The sequence below is a fragment of the Sciurus vulgaris genome, assembly GCF_902686455.1.
Source record: "Sciurus vulgaris genome assembly, chromosome: 4".
Lineage (NCBI taxonomy): Eukaryota > Metazoa > Chordata > Mammalia > Rodentia > Sciuridae > Sciurus > Sciurus vulgaris.
Window position 1 is genome coordinate 68753618 of NC_136464.1, and position 14673 is coordinate 68768290.

The 14673-nt window shown below is 34.7% G+C and overlaps 1 protein-coding gene across 3 annotated transcripts in view; it reads left to right on the forward strand.

Annotated features, from left to right (window-relative positions):
• The window catches only part of IPMK (inositol polyphosphate multikinase), a 53570-nt gene that overhangs the window by 25086 nt on the left and 13811 nt on the right, over positions 1–14673 (forward strand). For 2 of the 3 annotated variants that reach the window (XM_079138152.1, XM_079138153.1), the window contains exons 3-4: positions 5453–5549; positions 12818–12990. In XM_079138152.1, coding sequence (XP_078994278.1) covers positions 5453–5549; positions 12818–12990 — 270 coding nt within the window. The remainder of the gene's footprint in view (positions 1–5452; positions 5550–12817; positions 12991–14673) is intronic. The other variant, XM_079138154.1, reaches the window with a different exon arrangement.

Sequence of the window (14673 nt, forward strand, 5' to 3'; positions counted from 1 at the left end):
GGTTTCAGTTTTTCTCCATTAAGAATGATGTTGGCCATGGGCTTAGCATAAATAGCCTTTACAATGTTCAGGTATGTTCCTACTATCCCTATTTTTTCTAGTGTTTTGAACATGAAGGGGTGTTGTATTTTGTTGAATGCTTTTTCTGCGTCAATTGAAATAACCATATGATTCTTATCCTTAAGTCTATTGACATGATGGATTACATTTGTGGATATACGGATGTTAAATCATCCTTGCATTCCAGGGATGAACCCCACTTGATCGTGGTGCATGATTTTCTTAATATGTTTTTGTATACGGTTTGCCAATATTTTGTTAAGGATCTTTGCATCTATATTCATCAAGGATATTGGTCTAAAATTTTCTTTCCTTGATGTGTCTTTTCCTGGTTTGGGTATGAGGGTGATATTAGCTTCATAAAATGAGTTTGGTAGGGTACCCTCCATTTCTGTTTCCTGGAATACTTTGAGAAGTATTGGAATGAGTTCTTCTTTGAAGGTCTTGTAGAACTTGGCTGAGAACCCATCTGGTCCTGAGCTTTTCTTGGATGGTAGGTTTTTAATGGCTTCTTCTATTTCATTGCTTGATGTTGATCTGTTTAAATTGTGTATGTCCTGGTTCAGTTTGGGAGGAGCATATGTCTCTAGAAATTTATCAATGTCTTTGGTAGTTTCTATTTTGTTGGAATACAGATTTTCAAGGTAGCTTCTCATTATGTTCTGTATCTCAGTGGTGTCTGTCATGATATTTCCTTTTTCATCACCAAGTTTAGTAATTTGAGTTTTCTTTCTCCTCTTTGTTAGTGTGGCTAAGGGTTTGTCTATTTTGTTTACTTTTTCAAAGAACCAACATGTTGTTTTGTCAATTTTTTGAATTGTTTCTTTTGTTTCAATTTCGATTTCAGCTCTGATTTTAATTATTTCCTGTCTTCTACTACTTTTCTGTTATTCTGTTCTTCTTTTTCTAGGGCTTTGAGCTGTAATGTTAGGTCATTCAGCTGTTGACTTTTCATTCTTTTCTGGAATGTGCTCCATGCAATCAGTTTTCCTCTTAATAACGCTTTCATAGTGTCCCAGAGATTTTGATATGTTGTAACGTCGTTCTCATTGACCTCTAAGAATTTGTCATTCTCATTGACCTCTAAGAATTTTTTTATCTCCTCCCTGATGTTTCTGTTATCCATGTTTCATTCAATAGCATATTATTTAGTCTCCAGGTGTTGGAGTAATTTCTGTTTTTTATTTTGTCATTGTATTCTACTCTCAGTCCATTATGATCTGATAGAACACAAGGCAGTATCTCTATTTTTTTGCATTTCCTCCGGGCTGCTTTGTGGCATAACATATGGTCTGTTTTTGAGAAGGTTCCATGTGCTGCTGAGAAGAAAGTGAATCTGCTCGTTGATGGATGGAATATTTTATATATATCTATTAAATCTAGGTTATTGATTATGTTATTGAATTCTATGGTTTCTTTGGTTGGTTTTGTTTGGAAGATCTATCTAGTGATGACAACCGTGCATTAAAGTCACCCAGAATTATTGTGTTGTGGTCTATTTGATTCCTGAAATTGAGAAGGATTTGTTTGATGTACAGGGATGCACCATTGTTTGGGGCATAAATATTTACTATCGTTATGTCTTCCTGATTTATGGTTCCCTTAAGCAGTATGAAACGTCCTTCTCTATCCCTTCTTATATCAGATAAAGTCCACTTTATCTGATATAAGGATGGAAACCCCCACTGTTTTGCTGAGTCTATGTGTGTTTTTTCCCATCCTTTCACATTTAGTCTGTGGATGTCTTTTTCTCTGAGATGAGTCTCTTGCAGGCAGCATATTGTTGGGTCTTTCTTTTTAATCCATTCTGCCAGTCTATGTCTTTTGATTGATGAGTTTAGGCCATTAATGTTCAAGGTTATTATTGAGATATGATTTGTATTCCCAGTCATTTGGGCTTATTTTTGGTTTTTAATTTGGCTTGGTTTCTCCTTTGAGTGGTTTTTCTCTAAGGTAGTTCCTCCCTTTGCTGGCCTGCATTGTTGGTTTTCATTTCCTCCTCATGGAATATTTTGTTGAGAACATTCTGTAGTGTAGGCTTTCTATTTGTAAATTCTTTTAACTTTTATTTATCATGGAAGGATTTTATTTCATCTTCAAATCTGAAGGTTAGTTTTTCTGGGTATAGGATTCTTGGTTGGCAACCATGTTCTTTCAGAGCTTGAAATATGTTGTTTCAGGCCCTTCTAGCTTTTAGAATCTGGGTTGAGAAGTCTGCTGCTATCCGTATTGGTTTCTCCCTATATGTAATCTGATGCTTTTCTGTCACAGCCTTCAAAATCCTATCTTTATTTTGAATGTTAGGCATTTTCATTATAATGTGCCTTGGTGTGGATCTGTTGTGATTTTGTGCATTTGGTGTACTGTAAGCCTCTTGTATTTGATTTTCCATTTCATTCTTCAGGTTTGGGAAATTTTCTGTTATTATTTCATTGAGTAGGTTGTTCATTTCTTTGGTTTGTATTTCTGTGCCTTCCTCATTCCCTATAATTCTTAAATTTGGTCTTTTCATGATGTCCCATAGTTCTTATAGATTCTATTCATGATTTCTTACCATCTTCTCTGTTTGGGCAAGTTTATTTTGAAGATTAAATATTTTGTCTTCATTGTCTGAGGTTCTGTCTTCCAAGTGGTCTAGTCTTTTGGTGATGCCTTCCATTGAGTTTTTTATTTGGTTTATTATTTCCTTCATTTCAAGAATTTCCGTTTGTTTGTTTGTTTGTTTGTTTTTTGAGAATCTCTGTCTCTTTGTTGAAATGATCTTTTGCTTCCTGCAGTTGCTCTTTCAGCTTATTTGTATTATCATTCATTGACTGCATTTGCTCTCTTATCTCATCCTTTGCTTCGTGAATCATCTTAATCATGTATAATCTGAAGTCCTTTTCTGACATTTCTTCTACCATACTGTCATTGGATTCTATTAATATAGAATCTAGATGTGTTTGGATCATTTTCTTACCTTGCTTTTTCATGTTCATGTATCTTCCCCTCTAGCAGTGCAGATCTGTGGTATTGCAGATTTCCCCCTGTAGGCTTATAGTGGCCCTATAGGTTTCCAAAACCTTTTCTGACAGTGAGCTTCCAGTCTCCAGCAGGCATCTCAGGATGGGATTTGCCTCACCTAAAGATCAGAGCTACGGCTTCCAGGATTATCCAAGATGGCCACTCTGGCTTCCAAATGTGTTGGCAAATGGGGAGCTGCAGCTCAGGGTGTGGATGTGGTCAGCTGGAGGTCATAGAGGCGGGGTCCGGTTGGTCAGGCAGGGATCCTGGAGGTCAGGTGTGTTTGTGGTTATGGGATCCTGGAGGCCGGGTGCAATCAGTCGGTCTGGGGTCCCGGTGATAGGGCACAGTCGGTTGTTCTGGGGGTCCTGGCGGCAGGGAGCATTCAGTCGATGTGAGGGCCCCAGAGGCAGGGAGAGATCAGTCGGGCTGAGGGATCCTGGAGACGGGCTCAGTCAGTCCAGCCAGGGGTCCTACGGGGCCTGGCTGTTGTCTCAAAATGGCGGCAGCCATGTGTAATCAAACCTGCAGGTACTGTGACAGTGAACTTCCAGGCAACAATAGGCAGCTGGTGCTCCACTGGCGGTCAGCCATCAGTTTGCTGACTGTTGTTGGACGATTGGGAGGTGAACCTCATGCGTTGCGTGATGGATAGGTGTAAGGCAGGCGATGGACAGGCAAGAGACAGGCAAATGGCGGATGATAGGCACCTCACAGTGAGCATTCTGCACTCAAAAAAGGCATCAGTATGCTGGCAGACTGCAGATGATCACAGCAGATAAATGGGGTAAACAGCAGGGGATTGATAAGCAGCAAAAACTGCCTCACCAAGAAACAGATACACTCTGCTTGAAACCGGAATTACTGAGTGACAAGGAACACAGCCTCCCTGTAGTCCGCCATCTTGGATCTGCCCAGCATAGTCTTTTTTGGTTCCTCTTAATTTGGGGTAACTGTGAATTTCCTTTTTATTCTTAGGGGCTCAGCTATGCATTTAAAGAAATACTTGTTAAATTTTATTCTACATTTCTATGTAGAAAGACGTCATTTCTGCAACTTTAAAAATACTTAAAGAAAATTAATCTCTCTACTTTTCCATTTCTGTGCTTAAACTAAACTATGAATAGTTTGAAATGTATTTCACAATTCTTTTTTGCTTTTACAGAGATAATATACCAAGGTACATTTGTTTTTTAGTTTTGTGAACATGCAGTACCATATTTTTATGTAATATACCTTTTATCTTTTTCACTTATATAAGGATCATGGACTTATTTATTTAGGTCAGTACACAGAGATCTACTTCATTCCTATCTTGTAATTAGGTATCATGATCACTGTGGTCTGAAAGTGATTAATATTACTTCTATTCACATTTCAACAGGGGAGGGTGGGTATTTGGTAAGTCTGTCATACTTGGTTTTTATTTTCTGTAGAATTATGGTATATGCATACCTACTTTGTATGAATATGACATATTATTAAAATTGCTAATTCTGAGCTTTCAAAAGCATTTTACACTGGTAAACTTTGATAGTCTTAGATAACTAGGTAAAAAATAATTGGAGAGAAATCATTGGCTAAAATGTCTTACAAATTGTTATTAAAACAAATACTATTTTTTTTTTTTTCCTAGGGAGAAAACTAGAACCTGGGTCTAGGATATCTGTAAATCTGTAGTATCTTCTAGAATTATTAAGGGTTATAAATCATTAAATTAAATGAGCAGCAATTAGACTTAAATTGTATTAAAGGATAATTTTTTTTTTTTTTTTAATTAATTGGGCCTCATGCTGCATGCCTGTAATCCCAGCTACTGCTACCTGGAAGACTGAGGCAGAACGATTGAGGATTACAAGTTTGAGACCAGCCTCTAAAACTATCGAGACCAGATCTCAAAAATAAAAACAAACAAAAAGGGCTGAGGATGTAACTTAGGGATAAAACACCCTGGGATCCATCCTCAATATCAAAAAAAAGAAAGAAAAAAAGGAAAGAAAAGAAAAGGAAGAGAGGTTGAGACGAATTTATAAGTGGGCACTACATTCCCTCCTTCCCTGGGGCATGAAGGGGAGTTAATTATTAATTGAACCTTCTCTGGCCAAAATTTATATGTTTATGATCAAGAATTATTTTGCATTTTTTATCAGTTATATACAACTGTGAAATAATTCAAGGAGAGTGGAAGGGTAGTATTAGAGAACCAAGGAAAGTGTGTTCTGTATAACATATAGTTTTTCATTGGAGATGCCTAGCAATCTTTTTTCCTTCTCCAAATTTACTTCCAACTGAAATCACACCAGATAATTGAGTCAGTAATATGATGTTTGAGAAATGTGCAGAGCAATAATAAGAAACTAACCAGTTTTATATTTCTCTTTGTTTTTAGGTTTATGCTGCTGATTGTAGTGATGGTGTTCTTCTAGAGCTACGAAAATATTTGCCGAAATATTATGGCATCTGGTCACCTCCCACTGCACCAAATGGTAATATTTGCTTAAAAATACATCTTGTAGTTTCACTTCATGAGATTGGTTTTCTTAAAAGCTTTATATAAAGAGAAAACTAGTGTATATTATAAAAATACAGAATATGTGTCTTCTTACTAATCTTTCTGCACTTCACTAAACAATTCTTATTAATACTTTTGCTTTACATAACCATTTGCTTAAATGGCACATACAAGTTAAGTGATCAGACTGTTGTTATAGTTGTAACAGTTACAGTTATACTGTTGAATGAAAGTATATATACTAGTACTTAATACTGTTTTAATTTATATATGTCCTTCTTTCCTAACTTGTTATATAATTTCTCTTAATATTTTGAGTAATAAAAAAATTTCAAGAAAACTAATTACTCTGCATGACTTCTCTCTATCCTTTCTTCTTCACCCCTGCCTCACCTTCAGGCTCTAAGTTGCAGTCTTTTCAAAAACACTGCAAAGTTTCTTAGAGGATAAAATAATCTATATTAAGAATTTCATTTTCTTAGTATTAGTTAATACTTGAAGCAATATTTGCCCCTTGAAGGACTTTGGTGGAGCAGGCAGACTTTAACTAAGTGAGCAGTCATTGTTTGAATAGGTTTAAGAATAACATATAGTATTTTTATTTTTTATTTTTGTTAGTAGAGGATTTCCACAGAGTTGCATCCCTAATCCTTTTCATTTTTTATAGTCTTGTTAAACTGCAAATTTATAGGAATTAAGATATTTTGATTATGCAGGTTTGAGTTTAGTGATATGTTTTGTAAATAAAATCTACAGGTTTTCTGATGTAGCTCATGAGCCACATTTTGAGAGTAGAAAGACAAGGGGATTTCATTTGTTTTCTTCAATGCATTGACTTAGTATGCCAAATTTCATTCGTAGGAAATCATGATCTCTCCAATTATTGTCAGTTAGGTTAGTTGTAAATTGGATGACTCCTTTGTGTAAGGACTCTCCTCTGTTCTTCAATTGCATGAAAAAACTGAAAGTGAGCTCAGGCTCTGATAACATCAGGCAGAATGTTCTTATCTGAAATGCTTGTGACCGGAAGTGTTTAAGGTTTGGGAATTTTTCAGATTTTGGAATATTTACATATGTACATGAGATATCTTGATGGGATTTAGACTAATCATGAAATTCATTTATGTTTTATATGCACCTTGTAACCTGAAGGTAATTTCTTTTTTTTTCCTTATTCTTTATTTTATTTTATTTTATTTTCTGGTACCAAGGATTGAACCCAAGGGCCCTTAACCACTGAGCCACATCCCTAGCCCTTTTTATTTTTTAGACAGGATCACACTAAGTTGCTTCTACCTTAGTTATCTGCAAGTGTTGTGAACTTGATAACTCAGTAAACTTTTTGAGCTCATTTTTGGCATGTTATGTTAAATTGTTTTATAAACACTAATTCTCTTAATTGAATAAAACTGGAGATTTGATGCTGCTACAATGAAAAGATAAGGTGAGGAAAATGAGAAAGAGGGTAGAAAATTTAAACAATAGGCAAGTAAATGACAGGTCATAAAGTATACATGATATGGAATAGTCCAGTGATATCAACAGTTGCCTCAGACAATTTCCTGTTCCTTTCCTACATTATTTGCTCTAGAAGATATTAGACAAAACTGCACCATGCAGATTTCTCAGTTTAAATTTTGCTAGAGACTTCATAGAATTGTATTTCTACTTAAGTTAAAGAAATGTAAGATGGCAAACTTACATTTATGTTTAGGTTATAGAATCATGAAAACAAATAGTAGATTTAAAGTTTAATAAAGTATTGAATATTTAATGTGGTTTGTATCTGTGGTTTACATAGTATTAAGTTAATGACATTATTTCCTGGGTTGATTTTTGTTTTTTTGTTTTTTTAATTTGGTTTGAGCATCTTATGTTCTCAGGGTAGTGTTTTATAAAGCTGATAGTTTTTTTCTTCATAATTCAAAGTAGTAAAATGCTGAAAGTGACAAAATATATAAAGTCAACTTGCTCAACAAAATTATTATATAATAACTTAAAGCATAATTGCTGACCACATACATTATTTTCTTTTAATTTTTTTACAGCTTTATTGAGATAAATTTACATATCATAATTGTAAATCATATGATAATTTACATATCATAAAACTGACTTATTTGAAACATATAATTCAGTGTTTTTTAATGTTTTCACAGAGTTTTACAGTCATCATTGTTATCCAATTTTAGAACATGGCCAGTGGGATTTTTTTTTAGTTGTACATGAATGCAATAATTTTGTTTATTTTTTTATGTGGTGTTGAGGATTGAACCCAGTGCCTCACACATTAGCTAGGCAAGTGCTCTACCACTGAGCTATAACCCCAGCCCCCAGTGGGATGTTTTTAATATTAATATTTATTGTCAATTATCTTTGGAAATTTTGAGCTAGTTACATGTAATAAATCTCATTTGTATTTATGTATAAACACATAGAAGTCTACTACATGTATCATAAATAAACCTTTAGATATTTGATAGTTATTTGGAGGGATAGAAAATTTTAACTCGAGAATATGAAGTAGCATTGAGCAGATGGAGAGTTTTCAAATAGAATTGGTAAGTTTCTGGATCAAGCTACTAATCAGGTTTCAAGAAGCATGTACTAAAACAAGCCAGCACACATGTCTATTTCCCCCTCCCTTTACTCCAAATTTGGGGGCTCACAGTCTCTACTTAGAATTCTTTCTACTTTAAATTTTTTTTTTCTGAAAAATGACTGAAAATTGATGTGGAAAAGCAAAAATTCTCTTTCTTTTTTTTGCATATGGCTTAATTGTTGTGGTGGTTCTCCACTGGGCTTTAACTCCTTTTTGGAGAGGTTCAGAAAAGAAGATAGTAGGGCTGGGGTTGTAGCTCAGTGGTAGAGTACTTACCTGGCATATGTAAGGCACTGGGTTCGAGCCTTAGCACCACATAAAAATAAATAAATAAAATAAAGGTATTGTGTCCATCTACAGTGTGCAGATACAATCAGTGAAAAACTTACTGAAACTTGGAATCCATATTTTAATAATTTATATAATCATTAATATTCATTAAGGGGACCTTAAATAAGTTTTCTTTCAATTCCCTCAGTGTCCCCCACCCCGACTTTCCTTTAAAACAGTTGACTAGCCAAGAGTTACATATCTGAGCCCAAGATGGGACCAGAATTAGAAATCAAAGCCCAGGGCTCTCTCTTTGCAGGTTTCTCAATCCTTCCTCTTCTCTCCTCTGCCTTCTTGTGTTAGCCCCACAGGAAGACCCAGAAATGTCACCAACAGGGTTTTTTCTGAGTCCCATTTCTAAATTGGTAAGACTGGCCAAGGTTGTATCAGATTAACTCCTGCCCAGTGTCTGTGACCAAGGGACTGAATTCCAGAGTATAACAATGACTTCATTTCTTAGGATCTGTGGATAACTCTTGAGTAGACACCATAATACCCAGGACATTCTGTCTAGTCAAATGTGTTGTAAAAATTCTTTGCCTGTGACATTTAATATATTTTTACATCACAACTCAATGTTTCTAAGATTGAAACCAACCCCATAACAATATTTAGTCTTATGTTATACAAGACAGTCTCATATTTTCTAATTCTTTCATCCATTAAGTTGGATTCGCAGTCCAATAATGGGTAGTGACCTACAAACAGAAAAGTACTGCTCCACTCTACCCACCCCCGGAGGGACCTAGCTGAAAAAGTGCCCTTTGTTATCCAGTCTGGCATTGCCTTATGAAGCTGCCTGTAGAAAATGCCTTTGATCATATAAGTAACTGAATCTCAAGATTGACCTACTTTGAATTAAGCTCTGTTCTATGGAAAGAATTTACTAGTAGCATTTTTCAGAGTGAATTAATACTCAGATTTATATACAGATGACAACCTATAAAAAAATAATAATCTCAGTGCTCAGATCATGCTGCATTTTTTCCTGCTTACCTTCTTCAGAAGCTTACTTGGAATTCATAACAACAGTTCTTTCCTAAGAACTCTATCTTTAAAGTAGGTTTTGATGTTTACTTTTAATAACTTAGAAAAAAAGAAATGAGAATCTCAAGTTCTTATTTTTACTTAGAGAAAATTGAGTCTGTAGACCTAAAACAGAACACCAAGCCAACCCTCAGTAGGCCTTAGGGTTTTATTTCTAAAGGCTATTAATAAATTATGTAGTGATTTTTTTGATCATTTCAATCATCTGAGTCACATCAAGAACCTGAAAGTAAAGAAAAATGAATTAAGTCAGTGATAATCAACATCAAATAAAACTCATTATACTCATCCCTATTTACTGAAGAAATAACTCTATTTTAGAGTGAGGTTGGAGGGCGAAGTCCAAAGTCCCATTGGGAAGTAAAATTGGGCAGGACAAACTCTCATCATTCAGCAAACCATTATATTAATATTATAAGTAGTTTACATTTGTACTTTTTCCCCTTTCCATGAGAAAGAAAAAACTAGGGATTTTTATATTCAGACTTGTAAAGTCTTTACGCCAGCTTCTGTCAGGTCTATTTTATCATAAACAAACAACAGATGAATGAATAAAGAAACTATGCTACATATACCATATGGAGACATACTCAGCCATTAAGAAGAATGGCTTTATGACATTTGCCAGTAAGTGGATGGACCTGGAGACTATCATGCTAAGTGAAATAATCTAATACAAAAACCAAAAAAAGGTCAGATGTTTCGCTGGTATGTGAAAGTTAACACACAGTAATGCAGGGAGGGAAAGAATAGAAGTTCAATAGAGAAAACAAAGGGGCAATGAAGGGAAGGGAGGGAGAATAGGAAAAGCAAAGACAGTGGAATGAATCTGGCATAACTTTCCTATGTACATATAGAAATACACCACAGTGAATCTCACCATCATGTACATTCACAAGTATGGGGTCCTAGTTAGAATAAGATAATTTTATCAGTTATATCAAGATGGATTCTACTGTTATGTATAACTACAAAAAACAATAAAAAAGAAACAGTTTGTCTTTAATCACTGCCAAATCAACAAGTTGAAAATAACCTTACACCGAAATATAGATGTGGGGTTCCCCTACTACCTTTGTACTTTCATGGATAGCTTCATCTTAGTAAGATATTGGGGTTCTTTTGACTCCAAATCAGTGATAATAATTTGTGAATGTTAAGGATCCTCCATAAGAGAATCTTTAGTCTTTTCTGATATTTAAAATTCAGACCTTTTCTGTATAGAGAGAAAATTGATCTGTTTCCTTCCCTTTTGCTTGAGGTGGTTGGACGTGGTAGGAGATTGAAGGAAACTGCTGTGTTGCTTCCTTTCCTATCTTCTACATCCCTTGGTTGTCTTTTACAGCATAGAAGCTCGACTTCTATATTTACTGTCTATACTGTTATGTCTGTAGTCTAGACCTTTTGTTTTTTCTTATCCTGTTGAAGATGTCTGTCTAAAAAGTGTGAAGGGCTCCTTCTTGTACATTGGTGCTGCTCTCGTGGGTTACATTTGCTCTTCTGTTCTATTTGGGCTTAACTTCTGTATAGTCATGACTTTCCTCCTTTGTTCCTTTGTCTAAGGGAGAAAATTTATATCTTGAGGAAGATCTCTCTCTCCTCTTTTTTTTTTTTTTTTTTTAATTCTTGTGGTACTGAGGATTGAACCCAGGGGTGTTCTACCATTTGAACATCTCCAGCCTTTTAAAAGTTTTTTTGTTTTGTTTTGTTCTGTTTTAATTTTGAGACAGGTCTCACCGTGTTGCTGAGACTGTCACTGAACTCATGTTCTTCCTGCCTCAGTTTCCTGAGTCTCTGAGATTACAGGTGTACCACCACGCCTGGCAGATGTATGCCTCTTAAATCTGAAGTGCTTAAAACTCTTCAAGTCCTAACTGATCTATTCTCAATTTTGGTTCCACCAATATATATTTTTATAATATATATTTATATATATATTTGTTTTTGTAATTTAATAACTGTGCTAGTCCTGGTGAGACAGGAACAAAGAAAAGGACATCAGAGGGTAAGCCTTCTTTTATCTCTAATATGCATTTATTTAATTCTGAGAAAATGTGCTGTTTCTGTGTTGATATTCTCTATCTTGAAAAGTTTTCAGGAGGAATGCTTGTTAGTACATTCATAAATGAAAATGAATGATGATAGTATTTTACCTAGGAAAGGGGAAAAGAATTTCTTTGCTTATGTTTTCCCTCATTGAACCTTACTTCCAAACTTAAACTGTAAGCAGCTCATCCATGTATGAAAACTGAGGCTTTTTAATTTTATTCTTGAATCTCTTACATTTAAGTTTTCTATGGGAAGATGTAAGCAGAATGTCAAAGTGATTTACAGACCAACGTTTGGGGAATGCCTGCATTCTAAAAAGCAAGATACTTGTTTTCTCTGTGAAACTAGTAAGACTGGATGGAATGTATATTTGTAGTGACCATCATTTGAATGGTTTTACCCTTTTTCAACCTATATTTCTGTTGTATACTCTGTGGGAAGGACTTATTCCAACTACTTATTTTAGTTTTTGGTACCAGGGATTAAACCCAGGGGCACTTAACCACTGAGCCACATCCTTAGTCCTTTTTATTTTTGAGACAGGGCCTTGTTGAGTAGCTTAGCGTCTCACTAGGCTTTGAACTTGCCATTCTCCTGCCTCAGCCTCAGGAATCAATGGGGTTATAGGCATGCACCACCATGCCTGCCTCTAATTACTAATTTTAAATGAAAAATAAATATTAAAGTACTAAGAGATCTTTTGCTGAAGCATACATAGATAGCATGAATGCATTTAAAGGGGGAATGTGAATGCATTCTGGAACAGCTCTTGAAATAATATTACTTTTTTTAAGATTCGATTTTTTTAAACTTTATTTTATTTATTTATATTTATGTGGTACTGAGGATCAAACCCAGTGCCTCACACGTTAGGCTCTGCCACCGAGCCACAACCCCAGTCCATATTATTGCCTTTTTTAATGCCCGTGAAAACTTTATTATTGACTTCTTACCTTTGCTTAGAGTTGAATACTTTTTTTTCAGTTGAATACTTTTAAAATGCACCTCCTGCAAGAGTTTGTCAGTGATATTTATACTTGTTGTAAATTTGTTGGTCATTTTTTTTTTTTTTTTGGTAGAAGAATAATAATTGCAGACTCTAAATTTATTTCAACCTCTTTCTGTTTGAGGATTTCCTCATTTTGGTTTTCTCTAGTAGTTACTTGAGTAGTAGTATGTTTGTCTATTTCTAATTAAGGTTTTTTTAATAACAGATTTATACCTAAAACTGGAAGATGTGACCCATAAATTTAATAAGCCTTGTATAATGGATGTAAAGATCGGGCGAAAAAGTTATGATCCTTTTGCCTCATCTGAGAAGATTCAGCAACAGGTCAGCAAGTACCCATTAATGGAAGAGATTGGGTTCTTGGTGCTTGGCATGAGGGTAAGAGCGATTATTGGCATAATATGTACATTTTTATTTGCTTGTTTTTCCCTTGAAAATTTTGGATATCATAATACTACTGTATCAGAAGATGATATTTTGAAATTGGATTATCTATAAGTCCCCAGTGTATGAATTACATACCTTGTGTAATGAAGATAGGGATTTTTATCTCTTGTTCACTGATACATGGTCAGTGTCTCTGGTTAAATGAACACATAACTGAACCTCAAGACTATAACTTTGGTGATTTTGTTTTAAAAAAGCTAAGTTTAGTTGCAAAAAAATGTTAAAAGTAATATGATGATTTCCCATGAGAATTGAACTGTTTATATATTCAGTGATTTTACTATATTTTAAAAATTTAAAATAAAATGTAAGTTGCTTCAACCTTTGTGGTTTAAAATAGTTGTTTTATTTCCTGACAATTCTGTTGCATTTTTAGTTTTTAATTTTTAACAAAATACCAAATAGTTTTACATATTTGGCATACCATGTAATGTTTTGATATATGTTTAATGTTCCCATCAGGGTAAACATATCTATTACCTCAAATATTTACATTTGTGATGAAAATATTCAAAATCCTTTCTTCTAGTTCTTAAAAAATATACAGTACATTATCATTATCTTTTGGTACCTTACTATACAATAGAATGCCAGAACTTCTTTTCTCTCTCTTTTTTTTTTTTTTTTTTTTTTTTTTTTTTTTTTTGGTGATGTGCTGGGTATTGAACCCAGGCCTTTGTGCTTGTGAAGCAAGCACTCTACCGACTGAACTTCCTCCCCAACCCCTCCTTTTCTCTTTCTAACTGTAACTTGGTACTTACTGGTTGACCTTTGGATTGGCAGTTTGAGTTGGCTCAGGTAATTGGTCTCACCCAGAGCTCCTTGTGTGGTTGCTGTCATCAGATAACTTGACTAGGACTTGCTGGTTTAAAATGACCTCGCTCTTGGTCTAAAAGTTGGCACTAATTGTTAACTGCCTTTTTTGTGGTGTCATCTGTCAGAAGGCTAGCTTAAGCTTTTTCATGTCACAGCACCACATTCCAAGAGGCATCAGCAGGAGCTGCAAGTGTTCTTAAGTTGATAGGGTTGAGAAATAGATTCCACTTCTGATGGTGAGGAAAAACCAAGCCACAAGTTGAATAACAGAGTGCACAAGGATGGGAAAGAAGAATTGTTCAAGCACATAGTTGGGAAATAATATGGAATAAAATTCTCTAAACAATGGTATGTCTTCTAGATGTAGGGAGATAAAATTTGTGGATATACCAAACAATTGCTTACCTCCGTTAGCATAATAAATCATCATGTAAGATGATATGCAAATCTTCCTTTGCATTTTAAATAGGAGGGCTAATAGGAAACATTATAGGTGATTGTTAGTATGATGGTAATAATAACCATTGCATTTGAAACTCAGATTATAAGCAAAACGAGGAAAATTATCCATGCATTTATTTCATTTTAGAAAACAATAAATTGTGGGTATACAGAAAAGGAAAATAAATGGAATAATATTAAAACAAATAACAAATAGGCATCCCATAGAAATCTGACTGGACAGCTATTTAAATCTCTACTCTTCAAATTTCTTATCCTCTCACTTTATCACTTAGTGGATGATTCTCACCTTTGGAAAAAATAAAAACCATCAGAGAGGATTTACCTTAAAACATT